We start from the raw sequence: 23,367 nt of genomic DNA on the forward strand, positions 1-23,367 counted from the left end.
AAAAAGTGCTCTTTCATCAAGACAATGTACCATTCCCCACATCGGCCATCACAATGGCAAAATTGCATGAAGGGAGGTTCGAATTGGTTCCACATCCACCATATTCTCCAGACTTGGCCCCATGTGACTTCTTGTTCCCAAACTTAAAAATTTGGGTTGGTGGGAAAAAAATTTTTTCTTCAAACAAGGATGCCATCAAGGCTGTGTAGACCTCAATGGAGACTGTTGAGAAACAAAGGTTAATTTTTTCCAAAAAAAATGTGTTTTTAACTTATTTTTTTTACCACATTTTTCAAACAACCCTTGTAACTATATATTTCATCCTATTAGCCTCTTCCTGCACTTCAATTCTCAGTTGCCAGTGAGTGATCTACTGAGAAGAACTAAGAACTGTGCTACTGAGAGGCCGCACTCCTTTAACCCTGGGTAAATTTTTGTCAGTGTACATGCCTGAGTGCTGCTTACTTTGCACTCATCTTTATCCTTTAAAAATGCACATCAAGGCATCCTCATGACAAACTCAGCAAATGAAACATTTCTCTCACTTCATATATGAGTAGTCAAAGTGTGCATGAATGGCAAGGCTTGCCTTATCAGATTCACAATCACACTGTGAATATTTTGATATTTATAACAAACAAGGTTTATAACTATCTATTTGAAATTAATAAATGACATATAACTAGCATCCACGAATTCAACTATTTTGTTTGCATCATTAAAATCATTCTTCCTTCTATATGCCACATAGCAAAAGAACTCTTTGGAATTTGCTTTGGTCTCCAACTAGCTGTCTTTCAGTTCTCTCTTTAGATATCCCCCACAACATTATTTTTCTGCAACTCCTGCTTAATAATGCTACTCATCCATCTAACTCCTATCTGATTTATCCTCCTGACTCTGGTTATACACTCTGGTATTTTTTTTTTCAAACACTCGTAGACCATCACCCATGCTCTATGCATCTTTTTCCTCCATATTCTTATGGACTGACAAAGCTTGAAGCTGACCTCTCATTATCATAATCAGCTGCTTTGTGATTTCACATATGCTCTTTCTTAATAGAAAATTTCAACATCATCAAATTCCTGACATGTACCATCAAGAGGTGTACAGGATAGTATGATAGTACTACATGAAAAACATATTACTAACTTCCTATCAAGAATTTTCCTCCAAATCCATCTGTTATCTGTCAAGACTCCAACATTATCAGATCTCATATTTCTTCTTTAAAGGTGCTTTTTATTGTATCAATCCACCTTTATCTTGGGTTTCCTCTGAGTCTTTTTCCTGGCAACATGGCAAAGAACACTTGTTTTGCTAATCTTTCCTCTCTCATTTGATTTAAGTGACCATACCACCTGAGATTAGCTCTGCTAACATATTCCTGGATGCTAACAATATAAAGTTCTTTCCTAATATCCTCATTTTTAATATGACATTGCCACTGATGCCATCTGTTCACCCCTCTAATCTTTCTCAGGACTTTCGTATCTGTGGTCTCTAGTCTTTGGTCAAGTGTTTTATTTCTACCCCTTCTCTCAGATCCATAAGTTAAAATTGGTTTGAACAATGTCTTGTATACAGCTAATTTAGTGTTTTGACTGATTTCTCTCTTATTCCATATAAATTTATTCAGTTGATTACCTACCACACAAGCTCTGTTGATTCTGCTGTCTATTTCCATATTTAATGTACAATCTTCACTAAAAATTGTGCCTAAGTAGTAGCTGAAATGTTTTACTTGTTCTATAGGTTCTCCATTTACGATGCATTTGATATTTTCAATGTTTCTGCCTATTTTCACTGTCTTGCTGTTGCTGATTTTCATAACAAATTTATTACAATAGTTATTCAATTTAGCCAGGGAATCTTGCAGACTTGTAGTGGATTCGTTTAAAAGTATAACATCATCTGCATAAAGAAAAGAGCTGACATTAACATCTCCAATTTTGATATCAGGTTTAACACCACTTTCCTTCATAAGGTGATCCATATAGATAATGAACAATAAATGGGATAATGTTCATCCTTGTCTGACACCAGGTTTAATATCAAACTATATTCTGTACTTCCATCAATTCTAGTTGTCAACGTACAACTAAAATAAAGACTAAGTACTGCTTGATATAATGCCCCAGTGACACCATATAATTTTAGCATTTTGAATAGCTTTTCTCTTGGCACCTTGTCATAAGCCTTTTGCAGGTCTATAAAACTTAAATAGAGATCTTTGTTATATTCCCACAATTTCTAAGCTATTTGTCATGAAGTGAAAATCTGATCTTGACAGCCTCTATTTGGCCTGAATCCAGCTTGTTCACAATCAAGTTTGCCTTCCACAATCCTTCTCAACTGTTTCTCAAGTATACTTGCATAAAATATTACCAGGAACACTCAGTAGGGAAATACCTCTTTAATTCCTGCATTCAGTTTTATTTCCCTTTTTATATATAGGTACTATGAGAGCTCTATTCAAATCAACTGGAATTTGTCCCTCTGCCCAGGCTTCTGAACTATGTAGTGCAGCCACTGCAAGACTTTTATACCTCTATACTTGAGCATTTCTGGTCGAATATCATCTATTCCTACTGCCTTTTTCCACATTTCAGGCTTTTGATGGCATTTTCTACTTCAAGTATAGACATGTACTGCTGATTGCATGCCTGTTGAGTGTTTTTTGCCACTGTGCTGTCACTGCTTGTTTCATCTAGCAATTTATTGAAGTAATTACTCCATACATCAAGGATATCTTTTTCTCCAGTTTTCATGTCACCTTTATAATCTCTAATTCTTTTTTCAGCACCCTTTCTTCCATTTCTGAACTCTTTTTTTTTTCAACAGCCTACAGAATATTTTACCACCTTCCTGATATTTATATTCTATGTTGTTACCAAAGTCTTCCCATGACTTTTGTTTAACCAATTTTACACAGTGTTTAGCTTTCTTACATTTGTCCCTGGGGAGTAGTGTCAGCTCATGTTCTTAGAGAATACGAGCAGACTTATTTGCCAGGAACTTTTGATATGCTTTCTTCTTTTCTTTCACTGCCTCTTTAACTTCCATGGAGTTCTGATTTTTCTATCCTTGCAGACAACCTCACCACACACCTCTCTGGCTGAATCAATCAATGTTTTCTTCAGGGCTTGTCACTGAATCTCCAAAGTTTGGTTTCTGTTCTCGAACTCTTTCTTTATTCTTGAATAACGTTTGCATATTTTAGTCTACAATTCACATCTGAGAGCTGATCTACTTTTATTCGCTTTAAAACTTTTTTAAATGTCCTTCTTTTCAATATGAAATTCCATTTTATCCTGCTCAAGACTAAATGGTGATCACTTCTGATTTCAAATTCTTTGTACATTCTAGTGTCCTGCACCAGTGAGAAAATATCACTATCAACATTAACATAGTCAATAAAACTTTTCTTATTCCTTGCCTCTTCTCTCCATGTGAATTTGGGCACATTTTATGTTGGAACATTGTGTTAGTAATAACCAGTCCATGTCTTGAGCAAAAATCCAACAGGTATTTGCCATTATTATTAGCTTTGCTCTTTTCTCCAAATTTTCCCAAAATGTTCCTGTATGTCTGATAATCATTTCCTACTCTGCTATTTAGATCTCCAACAAGGACCAAAATTTCATGTTTGGCAATTTCCCAGGGTTAAGACCACATGACCACTTCTCAGTTGGAAGCAATGTGGCTACCTTGTTTAATGCCAAGTTCTTGGCATTAAACATATAGTAATCTGATCTAGCACTCTTGAACCTGAAGTCTCCTCCATCACATGTTGTGTCAGGTAATTATCTCTAGCATTAGTATAATTCCTTTTAGTTCTCTCCCTCATGACTGTTCCTCCTTGAAATCTATCCCCATATTTTGAGTCACAATAATAAACCCACATTCTCCTCCCTGCATCTCCTGACCTACACATATAGCAGCAATTAACTATATATTTCATCCTGTCAGCCTTTTTTCTCACACCAGATAGCCTCAAATGCATGACCTTCTGTATCTCATCTTCCTGCTGAACTAACATTTTTGGCTTCAATTCTTATATCATCAACCCTCCCCCCATCCTGTTTCTTCTGTCTGCTGAAAATACTGTGTCCCTTGCATTCTATCACTATATCATCCTCCATAAATCAAGGCTCACTAATGCCTGTAACTTTTTAGCCAAGTTGAAGTACCAATGACAAAAATTCCTTTCCCACATTCCAAATATTTCTGGCATTAGTATGCCTAAACTACAATGCCTCCTTCATCCCACAACCTCCATCTCACTTTATGTCATCTACTTAAGAACCTGGGGAGCTAAAATCAGCATAATGTGACTATTCTATCACTCATTCACCTCTAGAATGCCATCACTCACACTTTCTTGCATTCCTCCAAAACACTCCAGCTACCCTGATTCTGAACTTTTAAGGCTCTCACTGAACAATACTTTCTCAAAACACCTAATACTAAATCCATTTAAGCCCAGATCATTTGCCTTGTATAAATCCTTTCATCCATCAAACTCACTCCATACATCCACAAACTCCACATTATTCCTCCTGCACAACCTACACATTGACTCATTTGAAATCATGGCTCTTCTTATCAGCTCCCATGTATCATCCATTGGCAGAAGACTATCTTTACTTTATCACTCTTCTTATTCACTTATACCAGCAACTCTTTCATATTTCTAGCATTTCATACATGTTGCATGCCAAATAATTTCTATCTGGCAAATTCTTTCTATAATTGTCACTTTCTCTCACTGCATTACTAACATCTTTAATCTTTCTGCCTTAGGGTAACACGATTTTGATCAAACTACTAGGCATTCCTCCAACCATTCTATCTAACATTTCATCCAGCGAAGGACTCCACAAAAGTGCACACTCTCTCATTACCATCTAGTCTTCATTTTCCACTGTGTCATTCATGTGCTCACTCGTAGTGCCTGTGCCTTTGCATGCTTCCATCACGTTTTCCCCTTTTGTCATTCAGCTCTCTGTTGTTCTTACTTTCCTCATCCTTCTGGCACTTGCTCTCAAAACACTTCCACGTCTAACTCTTCCCACAAACCCTTTACTCTCCTACAAAGTGAAGAACTTTTGCACATGCTGCAGGGAATTGGCTGTTGTTCTCTTACTAACTGGAAAAAAACACATTCACAGTATATAAATACACAAAACATGGCTAAAAATTTAGTGGATGTGAAAAATAGCAAGTGTGTATATTTCAGTTTAATATTTATTTAACTGTGTAATATCTTGTGGATTTGGTGGTTTACTCCCAAACATGTATTTGTTACTATCATCATCATCAAATTCCTGCCGTGTACCCTCAAGGGGTGTACAGGATATGATAGTACTACTTGAAAAAAATTACATCATTACTAACTTCCTATCTACAATTTTCCTCCAAATCAGTCTGTCACTTGTCAAGACTCCAACATTATCAGATCTTATATTTCTATCGTCTAAGCCACTTTGTACCATATCAATCCACCTATATCTTAGTCTTCCTCTGGGTCGTTTTGCTGCCAACCTGGCAGAGAACACTTGTTTTGCTAATCTTTCCTAGCCCATTCTGTTTAAGTGACCATACCACCTGAGATTACCTCTACTAACGCATTCCTGGATGCTGACAATGTCAAGTTGTTTCCTAATATCCTCATTTTTAATATGATATTGCCATTGATGCCATCTGTTCACGCCTCTAATCTTTCTCAGGACTCTCATATCTGTGGTCTCTAGTCTTTGGTCAAGTGTTTTACTTCTGACCCAGCTCTCAGATCCATAAGTTAAAACTGGTTTGAACACTGTCTTGTATACAGCTAATTTAGTGTTCCGACTAATTTCTCTCTTATTCCATATGAATTTATTCAATTGACTTCCCACCATACCAGCTTTGCTGATTCTGTTGTCTATTTCTATATTTAATTTACCATCTTCAGTAAAAATTGTGCCTAAGTAGCTAAAATGTTTCACTTGTTCCACAGGTTCTCCATTCACAACACAGTTAACATTTTCAATGATTCTGCCTATTTTCATTGTCTTTGTCTTTTTATTGCTGATTTTCATACCATATCTATTACAACAGCTATTCAATTTAGTCAGAGAATCTTGCAGACTTGTAGCAGATTTATTTAGAAGTATAACATCATCCGCATCAAGCAAAGAGCTGACATTAACATCTCCAATTTTGATATCATGTTTAATACCACTTTCCTTCATGTGATCCATATAGATAATGAATAACAGAGGGGATAATGTACATCCTTGTCTCAGACCAGATTTAACATTAAACCATCTCCCTGTACTTCTTTCAATTCTAACTACTGACTTACAACTCAAATAAAGACATAAAGACTAAGTATTGCTTGATATAATGCCCCATTGACACTATATAACTGCAGCGTATTGAATAGCTTCTCTCTTGGCATCTTGTCATATGCCTTTTCCAAATCTACAAAACTTAAATACAGATCTCTGTTATATTCCCATGCTTTCTCGACTATTTGTCGTAAAGTGAAGACCTGATCCTGACAGCCTCTATTTGGCCTGAATCCAGCTTGTTCTTCACCAAGCTTTTCTTCCACAATTCTTCTCAACCGTTTCTTAAGTATACTTGTATAGATCTTGCCAGGAACACTCAGTAGGGAAATACCTCTGTAATTCTCACATTCAGTTTTATTTCCCTTTTTATATATGGGTACTATTAGAGCTCTACTCCAATCATCGGGAATTCGTCCCTCTGTCCATGCTTTCAGAACTATGCAGTGCAGCCACTGTAAGACTCTTATACCACCATACTTCAGCATTTCTGGTCGAATATCATCTACTCCTGCTGCCTTTCCACATTTCAAGCCTTTGATGGCTTTTTCTACTTCAAGTATGGATATGTATTCCTGACTGCATGCCTGGTCAGTGTTTTTTTACCACTGTGCTGTCATCACTGCTTGTTTCATTTAGCAGTTTTTCAAAGTAATTACTCCATACTTCAAGGATATCTTTTTCTTCTATTTTCATGTCACCTTTATCATCTCTAACTCCTTTTACAGCACTCTTTCCTCCATTCCTAAGCTTCTTCAACAACCTCCAGAATATTTTGCCACCTTCTTGATATTTATTTTCTATATTCTTGCCAAAGTCCTCCCATGACTTTTGTTTAGCTAGTTTTACACAGTGTTTAGAATTCTTGCATTTGTCTCTATATTCTCTAAGAGCACAAGCTGACTTATTTGACAGGAACTTTTGATATGCTTTCTTCTTTTCCTTCACTGCCTCTTTAACTTCCTGTGTCCACCATGGAGTTCTAATTTTTTTTATCCTTGCAGACAACCTCACCACATGCCTCTCTGGCAGAATCAATCAATGCTTTCTTCAGAGTTTGCCACTGAATCTCCAAGGTTTGATTCCTGTTCTCAAACTCTTTCATTTTTTCTTCAATAAGCTTTGTGTATTTCAGTCTGCAGTTCACATCTGAGAGCTGCTTAACTTTTATTTGCTTTAAAACTTTCTTACACGTTATTCTTTTCAATATGAAATTCAATTTTATCCTGCTCAAGACTAAATAGTGATCACTTCCAATTTCAAATCCTCTGTACACTCTGGGGTCCTGCACCAGGGAGAAAACATCACTATCAACAATAACATAGTCAATGAGACTTTTCTTATTCTTAGCCTCTTCTCTCCATGTGAATTTGTGCACATTTTTATGTTGGAACATGGTGTTAGTAATAACCAGTCCATGACTTGAGCAGAAATCCAACAGATATTTGCTATTATTATTAGCTTTGCTCTTTTCTCCAAATTTTCCCAAAATATTTTTATATGTCTCACAATCATTTCCTACTCTGCTATTTAGATCCCCAACAAGGATCAACTTTTCCTTTTTCATTGTGTCAGTTGCTTTTTCTAAAGCCTCAAAAAATTCCTCCACTTTTACCTTAGTAGAACCTTCTGTGGGACCATAGGCACAAATAAGTCTCGTTGTCCAGTTCCCCATTCTCATATTTGCCCACATTACTCTACTTGAGACTGACTGCCATTCAAGAATATTAGCCTCGTATTTTGTGTTGAATACTATGGCTACTCCTTCTTTTCCTTGATTGTCATTGCCTGAATATAACATTTTGTATTTATTGCTCAGAAAGATCTCACCAGTTTTGGTCTTTTTTGTTTCAGTCACCCCTATTATGTCGATCTGGTACTTATCTAATTCCTCAGCTAGCTCCATTTCTTTGCCATTCAGGCTTCTTAGATTGATAGTACCAATCTTTAACTCTGGTGATGTTGAGTTGGGGTTTGTTTTCAGATTTGTTCCAGTAGCTGACTTTTCGCTGTTCGCCCTGGTTCCCTGGCGAAAACAACAGGGGCCTTGTTTAACCGGGTGACGCCCCAGCCGGCATGAAATTTTGTCATGTTGTACCATCATTTTTTATTTTGGTTTAACCAATAAGAATACAATTTGGTCAGCTAAATCCCAAATTGCCAGCCCATCCTCATTCGTTCTAATAATCTAAGTATTTGTTACTAATAGAATGAAATTGTACTTATTTCAATGCGTGAGGGGGGGGGATAAAATAATAATCAGAAAATCACTGTCTAGTAGATTTGATCCTGACTTTGTTTATTTCATTCCAAAAGAAAAATCAAGGAATTGCAGATGTCACAGTAAGTGGTCTCACATTATTGGACTTATTGTATTTTATGAGTGCTATGATGGATGAGTGTTGGTATTTTACGGTAGCAACAATCTTTTGTGTTTATCACATAAATTGCTGAGAAGAAAACAATGATGTTGCTGAATGGAAACAACATATTTGGCTTCAAAAGTTGTTAAGAACAGATGTAAACTAAAAAATCACCTTGTATAACATCACCAGTAACACAATACTGAAACAGGACATTTCCTTGTTTTTTAATCCATACTGCATGAGATATGAGATAGTTATTACTATTATTATTATTTGCTGTCCACCAAGAGACTTTGATCCAAGTTTATGTAGGGTGGCAATGGTAAACTCCATGAAGAACTGAAATTTATATTTATACTCTGGCAGTCATATATCTACTACCCAACGTGTTTGAGGTTGGTTTTGTTAAACTTTGATAAATTGAGATTCCTAAGAATTCTAATTTTATCATAGTTTAACAGGAAAAACCTTGTAGGGAATATGCTTGCTTCTAGGTATGTGCTGTATGCAACTGGTAAAATATAGATTACATTATTATAAAGAAAAAAGATTGTGAATATTTCAAGGAAGGAATATTTACTTGAATGTATAATGCCAGTGATATGTTATAAATTAATAATATTTTGTTAGAATTGATAATACAATGTTTTGTAGTATGACTTGCATTAAGCTGCTGTGAACAAAAGTTTGAAGTGCGCGGGCATGCTGATGGAAAGAAAGGTTGCCCCAGGCAGTCACGCACCCACGGCACATGCAAAAGCTTGTAGTGGTCAGAAAAAACAAACAATGCAAAACAAGACCCACGTGGGAGAAATTATACACGTTGGGTGAGCTACGTGAGTTACGGTGATTGCCGATAGTAGGCATGTGGAAGAAGGTGTTGCCTCCAGTGTTCAGGTGTGAGATACTGTTGTTGAGCATATGCTCAACAACTCTTCCTGTAATGCTTGTTCAGGCACTACTGCATAGAGCAATATTATATCACACCTCCAGGGAGTCCAAAAACTCATCGAGGGAGGGCATCAACTCTACAACTCTGCGTCTCACTACTCCACCAACCTTCATCATCTAACACGAACTACTACCACTAGTGCTTTCACAGACATCCATGCCCATGGCAGGATCATCAAGGTCATCATGAGAGATCTGATTGAAAGTCGGATGGCAACTGCATCTATGTCGATATTAAGTGGGACTTGCTAGAAGGTAGGTGTGGCCACTCACTAGGTTGGTGACTCCTCTGCAGGCAGGCCCATCCTCTCTCTTGTCCTTACGAATGATAGTTATTTTTCGTTATCTTTCATAACTATTATTGTCACCAGACTTCAAGTATGTTTGCTGCAACTTCTCAAGTATTGGTGAGAGGTTATGCTCCTTCAAGAGAGCCCCGATGTCATCAACGTTTTGTCTGAATCCATGATAATTCCATTATAGAAAATTTTCATAATTTTTTTTTTTTGTGGTATCATCTGGCTTCCTATGTTGAGAGGTATTGTTATCATTAGCCTTGGTTTTTTCTTTTTTTGGTGGATTGTAAATAGCTAGTGTCAATTATTTCTTCATCAACAGGAAAAATATACAAGTCGTTGTCACACTAGACCTCCTAAAATGCATGGTATACTTATAGTTTTATCTTCTTGTGGGAGAATGAAGGTATCCATGCCATTTATTAAAGGATTTAGAGACATGTCTGATCTATCTCCTGTTGTGCATTTTCCATTTTTTAAAAATTTTTTTAATAATTGGATTTTTAAGTAGTGGGACCATTTTTGGCATGTCCTCAGGGATAAGTCTCAACTGGTTTTTCTCTTTGATTTGCTCCAAAGAGACACAGCAAGTCATACCATTAAAAGATGTTGTAACTTTGAGAAGGTTACATGTATCATTGTGCATACTGGCACTTTCTTTACAGTTGTCTTCTTGTCATGAGAAAGTTTACCAGATATTGTTGCTACTTTTGTGGCATCTTGTGATCTTTATTGCCACATTGGGCACAAATGCCAGAGCCACAACAGGTAGTTTATGAACAACCACATTTTGAAGCAGCACAAAGGGTTTGGGATATAGAGCCTTACTAGGTAGCTGAGATAAACCATATTTGATAGATGGTGGTTTTGGTGGGAACCAGGTCTCCATCTTATGGCTGTTACTCTTTGGTCCCTCAATTGAGAGGAGATCTCTTCACCAATAATGCTGAGGAAGTCCCACTCTGATATTATGCCTCTAGAAAATTTTAAGGTTTTGTGGGGGATAACTGGTATTCCCCCAAAATTCCAAAATATTTTGCACAAAGTAATTTTTCAGATTATGTCAGTTTTGCTGCTTCAATAAGAATATCTCCTGAAAAGGGTTTCTTTATGGATTTTGAATCCTGCCAAACCTTTCTGGATAAAGAAGGGTGATATTTAAACAACGGGAGTCCCCTGTTAAATACATGATTAAAAAAGCAGTGTATTTTTGCAGCTTCTGAAATCTTTTGTTTCTTATTCTGATTTTCTGTTGATGTTTCTGAATTGGATGGGGGCTTGTTTGGGTCCCCTGATAAACAAGAGATTGACAACTTCGTTCTCAAAGGGACTTTGATTCAGCGGTAGGGGAGCCCCACCCACCATGGATGCCCATACCAGCTGCACAGGAAACCTTGATCCCTGGACTATAGGAAAGGAGACTTACTGCAACACCATTGACCACTGCAGGCAAGTCCACTAGCTAACTGATCCTGGCCAGGTCATTCATGACCACCCAAAGGCCAAAGTAGTGCGAGACTACCAGGAACCTCCTTTCTGGATGTCTGTAGGTTTCACTGCACTACAAACAACAACAGTGAGATGTTGGATCAGGAGAAGTAGAGTGAAGAATATGGAAAGAAAAGCATAGTAAAAGAATAAAAATGAAATGAGCTAGTACTGTCACTGAAAAGTCCCCCTCCAATCTGGGAGATTTCATGCCTATCAAGGGTAACACATACACACTGGGTGACGTGACCTTTTTATTCGGAAAAGTTGAATTTTTTAGATTAAAATGATGATCTCCATTTTATGAATAGACAAAATTTTAAAAAATGCAAGTCCTTGCCTATGTTTTTAAAAAATAAATGGCTACCAAAGGTTAATTGTACCATCTCCTTAACATGTTAGGCTTAATGGTAAAGCCATAATAAATGAACGATTCTACACATAGCCACAAGAGAGGGAAAAAAAAAGTATTGAAATATCTTTGATTATCCAAGTGGTCAGTCAAATATATTTTAATAATTAAAATAATTCTCTTTTAGCTGCAGTGGTTATGTGTAAGTCTAAGTTTGTAACCTTTCATGGGTGAGACCATCATAAAAAAGACTGAACAAGAAAAAAGTAAAAAATAAGCACAAACCAATGATAATAATATTTATACATATACAATCAAGAATTAAAGTAAATAACACATATGCCACAGTCAATAACTTTTTTTATTATGTAAATATTTCGTCTTATGTCTCAAAAGACATCATCAGTACAATAATCGAACAACAATAGGAATTGAATTAAAAAAAAAAAAAACAGTAGCACACATGCTTAAATTGGAATCCCTCTGCGTATATACGGTCATTTGTTCATGGATTAAACCTAATTAAATTAAAATATAACATAAATTTATTTAATACAATTGAGGATAATTTCCCAAACTTTTGGAATAGTGAGACAGTCATTCCAATTAAGATTAGATCTATGAAGTAAGGCTTCAGCATTTTCTTCACATAAACATTCATATTTAGCATTTTGCCATTGGATCCTGTGGTTAAACATTTTCAATTCTATGTCATGCAAGGCCAGATTTGTGAGATTTCATAAGACAGATGTGGTCTTGATGTTCAGAGTTATGTTTATTTATAGATCTTCCTGTTTGTCCACAGTAAGACAAGTTACACGAACTTAATCGGAACGACTGTCTCACTATTCCAAAAGTTTGGGAAATTGTTATCCTCAATTGTATTAAATAAATTTATCAGTTATATTTTAATTTAATTTATCATCATCATCAAATTCCTGCCATGTACCCTCAAGGGGTGTACAGAATATGATAGTGCATGAAAAATTTACATCATTACTAACTTCCTATCTACAATTTCCCTCCAAATCAATCTGTTACCTGTCAAGACTCCAACATTTAATTTAATCAGTTTTAATTTCAGCCCATTAGGTTTAATCCATGAACAAGCATGTGCACTACTGTTTTTTGGATTCAATTCCTATTGTTGTTCAATCATTGTACTGATGACATCCTGAAATCAAACTTCTGTTTTAGTAACCCTTCTTCTTCTCTTTTGTTTAAGTGGCCATACCACTTTAGATTTGCTTTACTTACACATCAATGAATGTTGAAAATATTAAGTTCATTACTAATATCTTTGTTTTTAATAAGTTTCTACCACTGATGCCATCTGTTCACTCATTTAATTTCTCTCAAAACTGTAATACTGTTGTCTCCAAGTCTATGATCAAATGTTCTATTTCTAACTCAATTCTCAGATCTCCAAGTTAAAATAGGTTTTGAAGACTACTTTGTATACAGCAATACGATAATATGCAGTATTTACAGGCTATTAATGTATCCATGTCCAGCATAGACAGACTTCTGTAATCTAAATTTTAGGATAAAATGGTTAGCCAATATGCCTAAATATACATTTTTGTGTCAAGTGCATTTGTTCTGCTGATTGACTTGACTGGTTGCAAGATAAAAGTTTCCAGGAAGGGGGAGGGGGGGGGGAACCCACAACCACCTATGTATGAAACTTGCAAACTCACCATCAACTGAAAAGCCATAATGAAAGCTTTTTTTGTCTTGATTTTGATTTAAATCTAGGTTTTTCCAACCAAAGGGCTTCAATGATGCCAAATTGCTATGGAGGCTAATTTTTTTCTCTTAATCTACATAAATTTATTCAACAGGTTTCCTATGTAACCAACTCTGCTTATTTTTGATATTTTTTTTTCACAGATTCCTTAGCAACCCTTCAAGCTATTAAGAACTGCTACACTAGCCATCAAGAAATACTTAGAGACATAGCAAAAAACATAAACAAACTACATAAGGATTCAGAAATAATTTTCCAATGGATCCCATCCCATGTGGGATTAAAGGGAAACGAAACTGCAGATGAAGTAGCAAAAATGGCCGCAACATCAAGTGATACCACAGATTTCGATCTTTTTAAAATCACCCAAAAAGAAAACATAAAAAGAACAATTCTTCAGGACATGACTCACCACTGGTACTCAGCAGAAAATCCAGGAGCTACCATCAACTCCAAGTTTAATTGCAGTGCCACTACCATGATCTCTCGCCTCAAGTTTAGCAATGGCATAAAAGTCTTCCCCACCTGCAAAATCTGTAACATCGAGAAAGCATCACCAATGCATTTGTTAAACTGTATGAATATTTCCAAATGTGAACTCTGTAACAACCCAGAAAAGGTGCTGTATAAAATACACGAACTTGACCTCTATGATCTGGTGTAATAATACCATGGGATAATAAATAAAAAAAAAAAAAAATTTGATATTTAAAAATCTTTACTAAAAGCTGTACCTAAATAGCTGAAATATTTTACTTGTTCTATAGGTTCTCCATTGCAAATTCGATTATTTTCATAACTTGTCTTTTTTATTGCTAATTTCATACAAATTTGTTACAGCAATTACTCAATTTAGTTAAAAAATCCCAAAGACTTAGACTGGATTTATTTATCATATAAATAAAATAAAGAGCTGAGTCGAATATCTCCAATTTTGACATCAGGTTGAATACCACTTTTCTTCATAATGTGATCCATACAGATGATCAATAAGTTGAGATAGTGTCCACCTTTGTCTTATACCTGATTTTACACCAGACCATCTTTCTATACCTACTTCAATTCTTACTACTCTCTTAAAACTTAAATATGGACTATAGCTTCCTCATGTCTCATTTATCCATCTGACTGTACTATTCTGAACAACTTTTCTCTTGACACTTTGTCATATGCCCTATACCAGATTCTTCTTCTTTGAGTGCCATCTCCTATCGGAGGTCGGCGACCACCTTGGCAAATTTTGAGCAATCCTCAGCCACTCTAAACAGTTCCCTCAGAGCTCATGCCAGTCCACTGTCTGATGTCTGCCAGTCAAGATTTTCTTTGTCTTCCTTGTCGTCTTCTTCCATTTATCTTCCCTTTTATAAACAATTGAAGTATTTTATATTTTTCATTACAAAATAGATGACCAAGATATGCAGTTTTCCTTCTTTTTATGGTATCTAAAAGTTCATGTGATTTCCCCGTTTGTTCCAGTACTTCCTGATTGAATGTTTTTGCTGTCCATGGGATTTTTAACATTCGTCTGTATAACCACATCTCAAAGGCGTCAAGTTTTTTTTATTGATGTTGTCTTCAAGGTCCAAGTTTCTGCACCATACAGCAGTATAGACCATACATAGCATTTAACCATGTATACTCTAAGCTTAAGTTGCAGTTACACAGTGTTGATTTCATCAGGAGAAAATTTTTTCTTGCCATTTCAATTCTAACTTTTATTTCCATTTCTGGATTGCATTCTTCATTTAACCAGCATCTGAGATATTTAAACTTTGTCACTCTTTCTATTCGTTTCCCATTTAAAGAAAGTGCTGAATTAAGAATTGTTTTCTTGCTTATGACCATGAATTTAGTTTTGGTGATATTTATTTTTAATCCCATTTTTTTACTCTCTTCATTCACTAGTTCCAGAAGATTTTGAAGATCGTGAATATTGTCAGCCAGGAGAGGTGTGTCATCAGCATATCGGATGTTACTGATGATTTCGCCATTTACATTAATCTCTTCCTCTCTTCCTTTTAAGATTTTTTGAAATATGGCTTCTGAGTATATGTTAAAAAGAAGAGGTGACAGCACACATCCTTGCCTTACTCCTTGTTTGATGTTAATGGGGTCTGTAATAATGTCGTCAACTTGAACAGATGCCTTTTGGTTCCAATATAAGTTTTGAATGATCCTGGTGTCTTTACCATCTAATCCAATTCTCTTTAATAGTGCAATCATTTTAGTATGTTAGACTTTATCAAAGGCTTTCTCAATGTCAATGAAGCAAATGAATATTTCCTTGTTTTGATCAATACATTTTTGGAATAAGATTTGAGAGCAGAAAAGAGCCTCTCTTGTTCTCAAACCATTTCTAAAGTCGAACTGGGTATCACTGATGGTGTCTTCACATTTTCTGTATATTCTTTTTTGAATTATTTTCAGGAACATTTTGAGAACATGACTCATTAGGCTGATCATTCTATAGTCATTACAAGTTTTCGCATCTGTTTTAGGTAGCATGATGAAGGTCGACTGTTACCAGTCTTGTGGGAATATGCCTGTATCGTAGACCTTATTAAATAGCTTTACTAATATAGCAATGTTGTCACCTTCTAATAACTTTACTATTTCTGCTGGTATTCTATTAGGGTCTAAGGCTTTACCATTTTTAGCTGAGTTAGCACACCTTCTACCTCTGATCTTAGAATGCATGGACCGTCCATCTGTTCATAAGTATTTTCTGGGTTCTTCTACATATTTCATCCATTCTTGTATTTTCTCATCTTTTTCGGATATTATTTCTCCCTTTTTTGTTTTGAAGGACACATAGTTGTTTTTTCTTAGATATACCTGAGGTCTCTTTCAGCTTTTTGTGTAGATTAAAACTGTCATGCTTTTCTTGTAGAATTTCAATTTCTCTACATTTTTCATTCATCCAGATTTCTTTTGCTTCTTTGATCTTGCCTTTAACAATTTTTTGAACCTCTTTATATTTTGTTGGACTGTGATTTTTATATGATCTGCATTGATCCATGAGAAAAAGAATTTCTTCAGTTATCCAATCTTTCTTTTTTACTGCTCTATCAGGACAGAAGGTATTGGTACATTTCTCTATGAAGACAGATTTTAATTTGTCCCATGATTCATCAACCCTCATGATGTCGTCCCTATACTAGATAGAAAACTTAAATATAGATACTTGCATTCTCATGATTTCTTGATCATTTTCCTTGAAATTAAAATGCAATCTTGCCACTCTATTTGGTTTGAATCTAGCTAATTTTCCAATTTTCTCTTTCACCATTTTTCTTAAGCCTTTTTTTTTTTCAAGTTTGCAATCTTACCTGGAACTCAGTAGGTAAATTTCTATGTAATTTTCACATTATTTCCTTTTTATAAATAAATATAAGAGATCGATTTCAATCATCCAAAATTCAATCTTCTGACCATGGCTTCTGAATTATGCAGTTTAATCAACTGTAAAATTTTTTACTTCCTTATCTCAACACATCTGGTTAAATATCATCAATCCCAATTGCCTTGCAGATTTTCAAGTTTCTGATGGCTTTTCTACCTCAAGTACTGACATGTGAAGCATTATATTTTTGTTGAATATTTTCTACTACTGTTCTGTTCTGGCTTCTGTCACTTTCATTCAGCAATATTTCAAAGTAATTACTCCAGACATTCAGAATATCTTTATCTTTGGTTTTTGTCTCCTTTTTCACCCCTGATTCCTTTTGCAGTCCATTTGCAAGCTTTTTTTTTTTTTTTTTCAATAGCTTCCAGAACATTTTGCATCCTGATATTTATCTTCTTAATTATTATTTAAGTCTTCCATTAATTTTTTTTTTTTGTGTATCCTCTCAAGGCACACACTGATTCTTCAGATACGTTTTTTCCTTTTGAAAACTGCCTCTTTTTGAGTCCACCATTAAGTTTGGAGTTTGATTTTTCTATCCTTGCAAAAACAACTTCACCTCATGATTTCCTCTGAAACAATGTTTTCTTCAGAGTCTTGATTTCAAACTCTCATTTTTTTCCTTGATTAATCTTTGTATATTGTGTCTATAACTGACCTCTGAAAGTTGCTCCACCGATTCTTTTTAGAACTTTCTTCCACATTCTTCTTTTCAACAAGGTATTCAATTTTATCCTGCTAAAAACTAAATGGCATCCACTTCCTATTTCAAAGCTCATGTATACTCTTTTATCCTGAATCACTATGAAGAGATCACTATCAACAATAACAATCAACAAGACTTATTTCTTGGTTCTTTTCATGTGAACTTGTTTATGTTTTCATGTTGCCTTTATGTTGGAATGTGTAGTAATAACAAATCCATATCCTGAACAGAAATCCATCAGGTATTTATTAGCTTTACCCATTTCTCCAAATCCATCCCAAACATTTCTATATGTCTGGTAATCATTTCCTATCTCTAATAAGATGTCAGTCACCTTCTTTAATTACTTACCTGAGAAACTCCTCCACTTTTTGCTTAACAGATTTCAATTTCCCATTTTGAAATTCACCAACATCACTCAACTTGAAATTACCTACCATTCAAGAAGGATATCTCTGAGGTATTGAATGCTATAGCTACTCCTTCCTTTCCCTGGTCACTATTGAGTGAATATGTAAAATCTTTGCAGTTATTTTATTATTCAGAAGCATTTCATCCCATTCATTAGCCTTCTTTTTCAACTCAGTAACACCAACACATCAATTATGTTGATATGATAATTCTGTAATCTGTCAGTTTCACTTCTTTTTCCATTCATATTTCTTACATTGATGCCAATCTTCAATTCTGCTCATGCTGAGTTTTGTATGTTCCAGCTCCTGACTTTTCACTATTCACCCTAGTTCACTGATGAAAACAATAGGGACATTCTTTAACAGCAATCTCCAACCAGCGTGACTTTCTATCATGATACTATCATTGTGGGTTTTTTTGTTCATTGTGAAGAAAAAAAAGACATGTTGGAGTAATTACTTTACTTCTAATTATGAAATAACACTCAACATTTCAACCTCTGTATCAAGGTCATCATCAGGAAAACATACATATGCTTTTGTGTAGTGTCATGTGCATATGTATGTTTTCCTGATGACCTTGATACAGAAGTCCTAACGTCAAGTGTTATTTTATTTTGGATAAGGATTTTACAGGTGCATGATTATTTAACAGAAATGGTAAGTTTCTGAATAACATTTACAACTATACCCTTAAAACTAGTGATATTTTGTTTATACTCTGGACATAGGATATATCAGTTTTTTTTTCATTTTTTTTTTTCAGAATTATATCCTATACCCATTTGTTTGCTTCACATATAATTTTATTCAAATAAAAAATATGCTTCAAAAATGTAAACACCTATATGTCAACATTAATAAACAAATGCCAGTACTAAAAAAAAATGAAATATTAATTTCCCTTTCCCATCACATGAAAAAAGCCTGATTATTTATTTAACAAAACCAAAGGTGAAGTGATCTAAATTCAGACAACTTTTGTTGTAGACATCAGAATGACAATATCTTGAATATCCAGCAAATGTACAGCAATGTAATTTTTTAAGTTGCTAATAGTTCACTGGATTCAAACCAGCATCTTCAGAGCATAAACAACTTGTTGCTATACAGAAGCACTACTACTACTCACAATCAAGTAATAGTGGAAACAGTTCAAAACTGGAACAGACAAAAGAACTAATGTCTTATTTTAGTGCTTTTAATGTTGATTAACAAGAAGTTTGCAGCTGTAAGGTTGGAATCAGAACTGCAAACCACAACAAGAAATCCACATCCATTCATGATTTCAAACCACATATCAAACCTAGCTACATTCACCCAAAGGCAAACTTCATCTTCTCTATCACTTCCAAGAGTATATATATATAGTGTTCTGTGTTTATGACTTGGCCTATGTGGATAGACAAGAAGATCAGTTCACACATGTCATTTGTGAACTGATCATTTGCCTTAGAGAACATAACAAATGCATATACTATGATCATTACGGCATCATAATGAGAATATTAGATGATCAGATGGAAAAATGCTACAGCATTACACAGAAATTATTACTCATTAAAGAATATTCTGGAGCTAATAGCAATAATTCAGCACTCTCCAAATCTCTACAAGCATGGCTGCATTCATTTACCAAAAATTTGGAAGGCATTCATTTTTAGTCTAACTTCAATCTAATAACTTTTTATCTAACATTCTAATGTTGTTAGAAGCACCAAAATAGAACATCAGTTATTTTATCCATTATAATTTTTTGAATGGTTCCCACTACTACTACTTCATTGTTAGTGCCAGGGGCACTGTAACAAGATGTTTGTGCTCTGAAGATGGTTTGAAATCAAATAAAATATTGGCAGCTTAACAAATCTTATTTATTTTGTTCTTGTGGAATTGTGTTTAATACTGCTAAGCATAAGATGAATGACTATTTGCAGATTATACAATGAATATCTAGCTGTTCTATCTGATACAAAGTTTCAGCCATTAATCGCAGTAAACAAAGAGCACCCACTGAAAATTAAAATATTCTTTCAGAAATAAGGTATATACTCATTAATCAAAGGGATGAAGTTGGATTCAAGGTTGTGTTAACTTAATGTTATTTAAGATCTTCATTGGGTGTTAAAGAGGACCTTTCAAACTGTACCAGAGTTTACCACACCTGTCCCTAATTTCTGGCTATGGCTAAGAAATAGTTTATTAGAGAGCACAGCTAAAAGATTTTACTAAACTTTAACAATAAATTACTAATTGTGTTATAATTTGTACTGAGTGGAACAAAAGCTGAAAAGAACTGTCGACATTTTTTGAAGCACTCCGCAAAACAACTAATAATTGTTTGTTTTACTTCAACTTCATCCAGTTATAGTGGGAGAGAAGGCAAACAACTTGTTATTACTTCAAGTGGAGTCCTGCATTCAGAAAGGTAGACAATAGCTCACTGGTTGGCCAAGACATCCAGAGTGCCAGAAATAAAGAAAAAATATACAAATGTAGCAGAAGGTAATTAGAGAAACCTTGAAGGATTAAATAATGTGCAATAAATGCTGTATTTATGGTTATTACTTATTCAAAATGGAAGTTCATAAAAAAAAGGAATAAAATAAATGATGCTAGAAATCTTTATCATAAAAACTGGAAAACAACATACCTAACTGAAAATTTGAAAAGGGGGTCACTCGAATATTTTCCACGAAATTCAGGAGAGTTGGCAAATATGTTTATAGTGATCAAGAAAGAATTACATAAGAATCGGATACACAGTAGTGAACACAATTTACCGAGATTTTCCTGTTATGAGGATCTTGGATGGATCAAATGATCGGCATGAAAGTCCTGCTGCATGAATGGTTCGAAGAACTGAACTTAACTGTACAATATAAGCCCATATTAAGCTTTCGGGTAGAAGGCCAGCATGTTGGCGCAGATTGTTGAGACCTAAAATAAAGATTTTCAATGAAATGCTACAAATCATGGGCATAATTGTCTAATGAAAAATAAATTTTAAATAATTGTATTAAATCTTATGGGTATGCACATATGAGGTAACTTCAAAAAGTTACCTACAATAGAAGTGCAGTTATATAAATATGAATGGACAAAAACAGCAATTGCAATTACATATTCCCAATGAAATCTGTTGGTAAATATTATATATAAGTCATATCGAAGCAGTTTCAATACGCTCAGTATTCAACAGAATCACATACACACACTTCCACATAACCTAGATAATCAACCAAAGCAAAATGGAAATATGATTCAAAGCATATAAAATGGAACAAAAAAGTTTTAACCTGAAACAAAGTTCAAAATTTATAAGTGAAAATAATCAAGCTAAAATTCAAAGCATAATGCTGTCTTAGAAAGGTGATTCATTTTAATCAGATAATTCGTTTCAATTTCAAAATGAATTACCAACTTATTATTATGGAGTTTTTATTCAACAAACCTGTAATAAATATTATATATTTTTATGAAAATGGCTGTGATATTCTAATATTATTAAGTGATGATACACTAAGAAATTATTATAAATAGCTGCAAGTCTAGATATTTTGATTTAATGTACAAACTAATCTAGGCTAGTACATTAAATGCAGGTAGTAAATTTCGCATGTTTTGCTATTCCTTTTATACTATGTTTACTGACTAGAGAAGGAGAGATATACCAATTTTGAATGACAAAATGCTGAAAAGCATTTTGTATTATTTGAATCTTATCTAATTAAGACAAACTACATGCATCATTAATTTTACTTTATAATGTATTATTAGGTTAATTACTCTTTTTAAATCTTGAAGTTACTATAAAAGATTGCAGTGGATGGACCAGCTGTTTGTGATATTTCACCATATATTCTTTAATCATAAAGCAGAAGAAATGCATAATGGTCAAAATGGTAAGAAGATGGTCCAAAAATCTTACTAGAGTTAATCTCTAATATGTATTGTTCATTTTGCATTACATTTATGCACATATCATTTGGTGTTATATATGCTGAGTTCAGCACCCTTCAAGATAAGAGACAGTTTGATGCTACCACACTTATTGTAATAAATACATGCAGAGATCGATTTAAGATTTTGGTGTTCATGGTCACTATTTTCTGGTGACCAGGTTTCTTTTTATTATTATTTAATTATTTTGCTATTAATTAAATTAAATTTAATTAAATACAAATTAAAGTTATACTAATAAATATTCTTATAAAATGAAACTTAAAATCAATATTTAATTAAAATTGTTATAATGGATTTTAATAGCTATATGTACCTACTTTTACAACTTTCACGAAACTTTTTAACTTATTAAAGAAAAATCTGAACATAGATAAATGATGATCTTATAAAAAATTTACTCACTGTTTCTGAAAATACAAACTCTGTCAATTAATTTTCTTCTAATTACATCTGAAAACCCAATACTTGTAAATCACATAAATAACATAAAGAAACATATAGCCTTTAAAAAAATATAAAAAAAATCCATGCACAAAACATTAGCCATAAAATTTTTTAAACAGAATAACTGTTTCAAATTTGTGACAATAACAAAAACTTAAGTGACTTCAGACTGCAGCTCATTTCGGCAGATGCAGGAAGCTGCATTAGAAGAAAATAAAAATTTTGGGATACTTCCACTTTAAGAGCCAGTTTGAATAGGACAATGTAAATCACAACAGACAAAAGAAATAAGAGAAAATGAGTTCAACTATGTAATGTAGTATACTTTATTCATCTATGTTATAACGATCCATACCTGACTGGCTGAATATCAATTAATATTCAATATTTTCTAAAATCAAAATGAAAGACAAGGTTTAGGGTCTATGCATGTTTATATTTGTATAATCAGCTTACTGCAAAAACATTTCTGTAATTTTATTATTTTTACTTTTTCCCTAATACTGGAATATGACTCAATGGTTTACACTTGTGCTAACTATTCTTGTGGGTTTCTTTTTGAAATGATTAAGTAATCTGGACTGAGATTTTTTTTTTATGTGAATTCTAATTGCAAAACATTTTGAACTACAGTACATTAACTAGCATGAATAGGCTAATGGAAATCCTCTAGAAACCAAATGTGGAACTTTTTTTTTTCAAGCCACTTTCAATAAGCAGAGTGGCAGCCACATTAGGTGTGATGAAATTAATTCATTCATAATTCATTAATTAATCACAAAAATCTAATGTCACAGTGGATGAAAACATAGCTTGTTAGTTAGATCACTGAGATGCTATCTATTCAGCCAAGCATGCCAGCAAAAAAGAAGTCCCATAAAAACTGAGTCA

The 23,367-nt window shown here is 34.2% G+C and overlaps 1 protein-coding gene across 1 annotated transcript in view; it reads right to left on the bottom strand.

Annotated features, from left to right (window-relative positions):
• Positions 1-23,367, bottom strand: part of PAN3 (Poly(A) specific ribonuclease subunit PAN3) — a 339,191-nt gene that overhangs the window by 107,344 nt on the left and 208,480 nt on the right. The window contains exon 11 of the mRNA XM_090403152.1: positions 20,850-21,006. Within this exon, the coding sequence (XP_090259278.1) occupies positions 20,850-21,006 (157 nt within the window). The remainder of the gene's footprint in view (positions 1-20,849; positions 21,007-23,367) is intronic.

Source organism: Typopeltis vanoorti, chromosome 13, assembly GCF_054136105.1.
Source record: "Typopeltis vanoorti isolate ZY-2024b chromosome 13, IOZ_Tvanoo_1.0, whole genome shotgun sequence".
Classification (NCBI taxonomy): domain Eukaryota; kingdom Metazoa; phylum Arthropoda; class Arachnida; order Uropygi; family Thelyphonidae; genus Typopeltis; species Typopeltis vanoorti.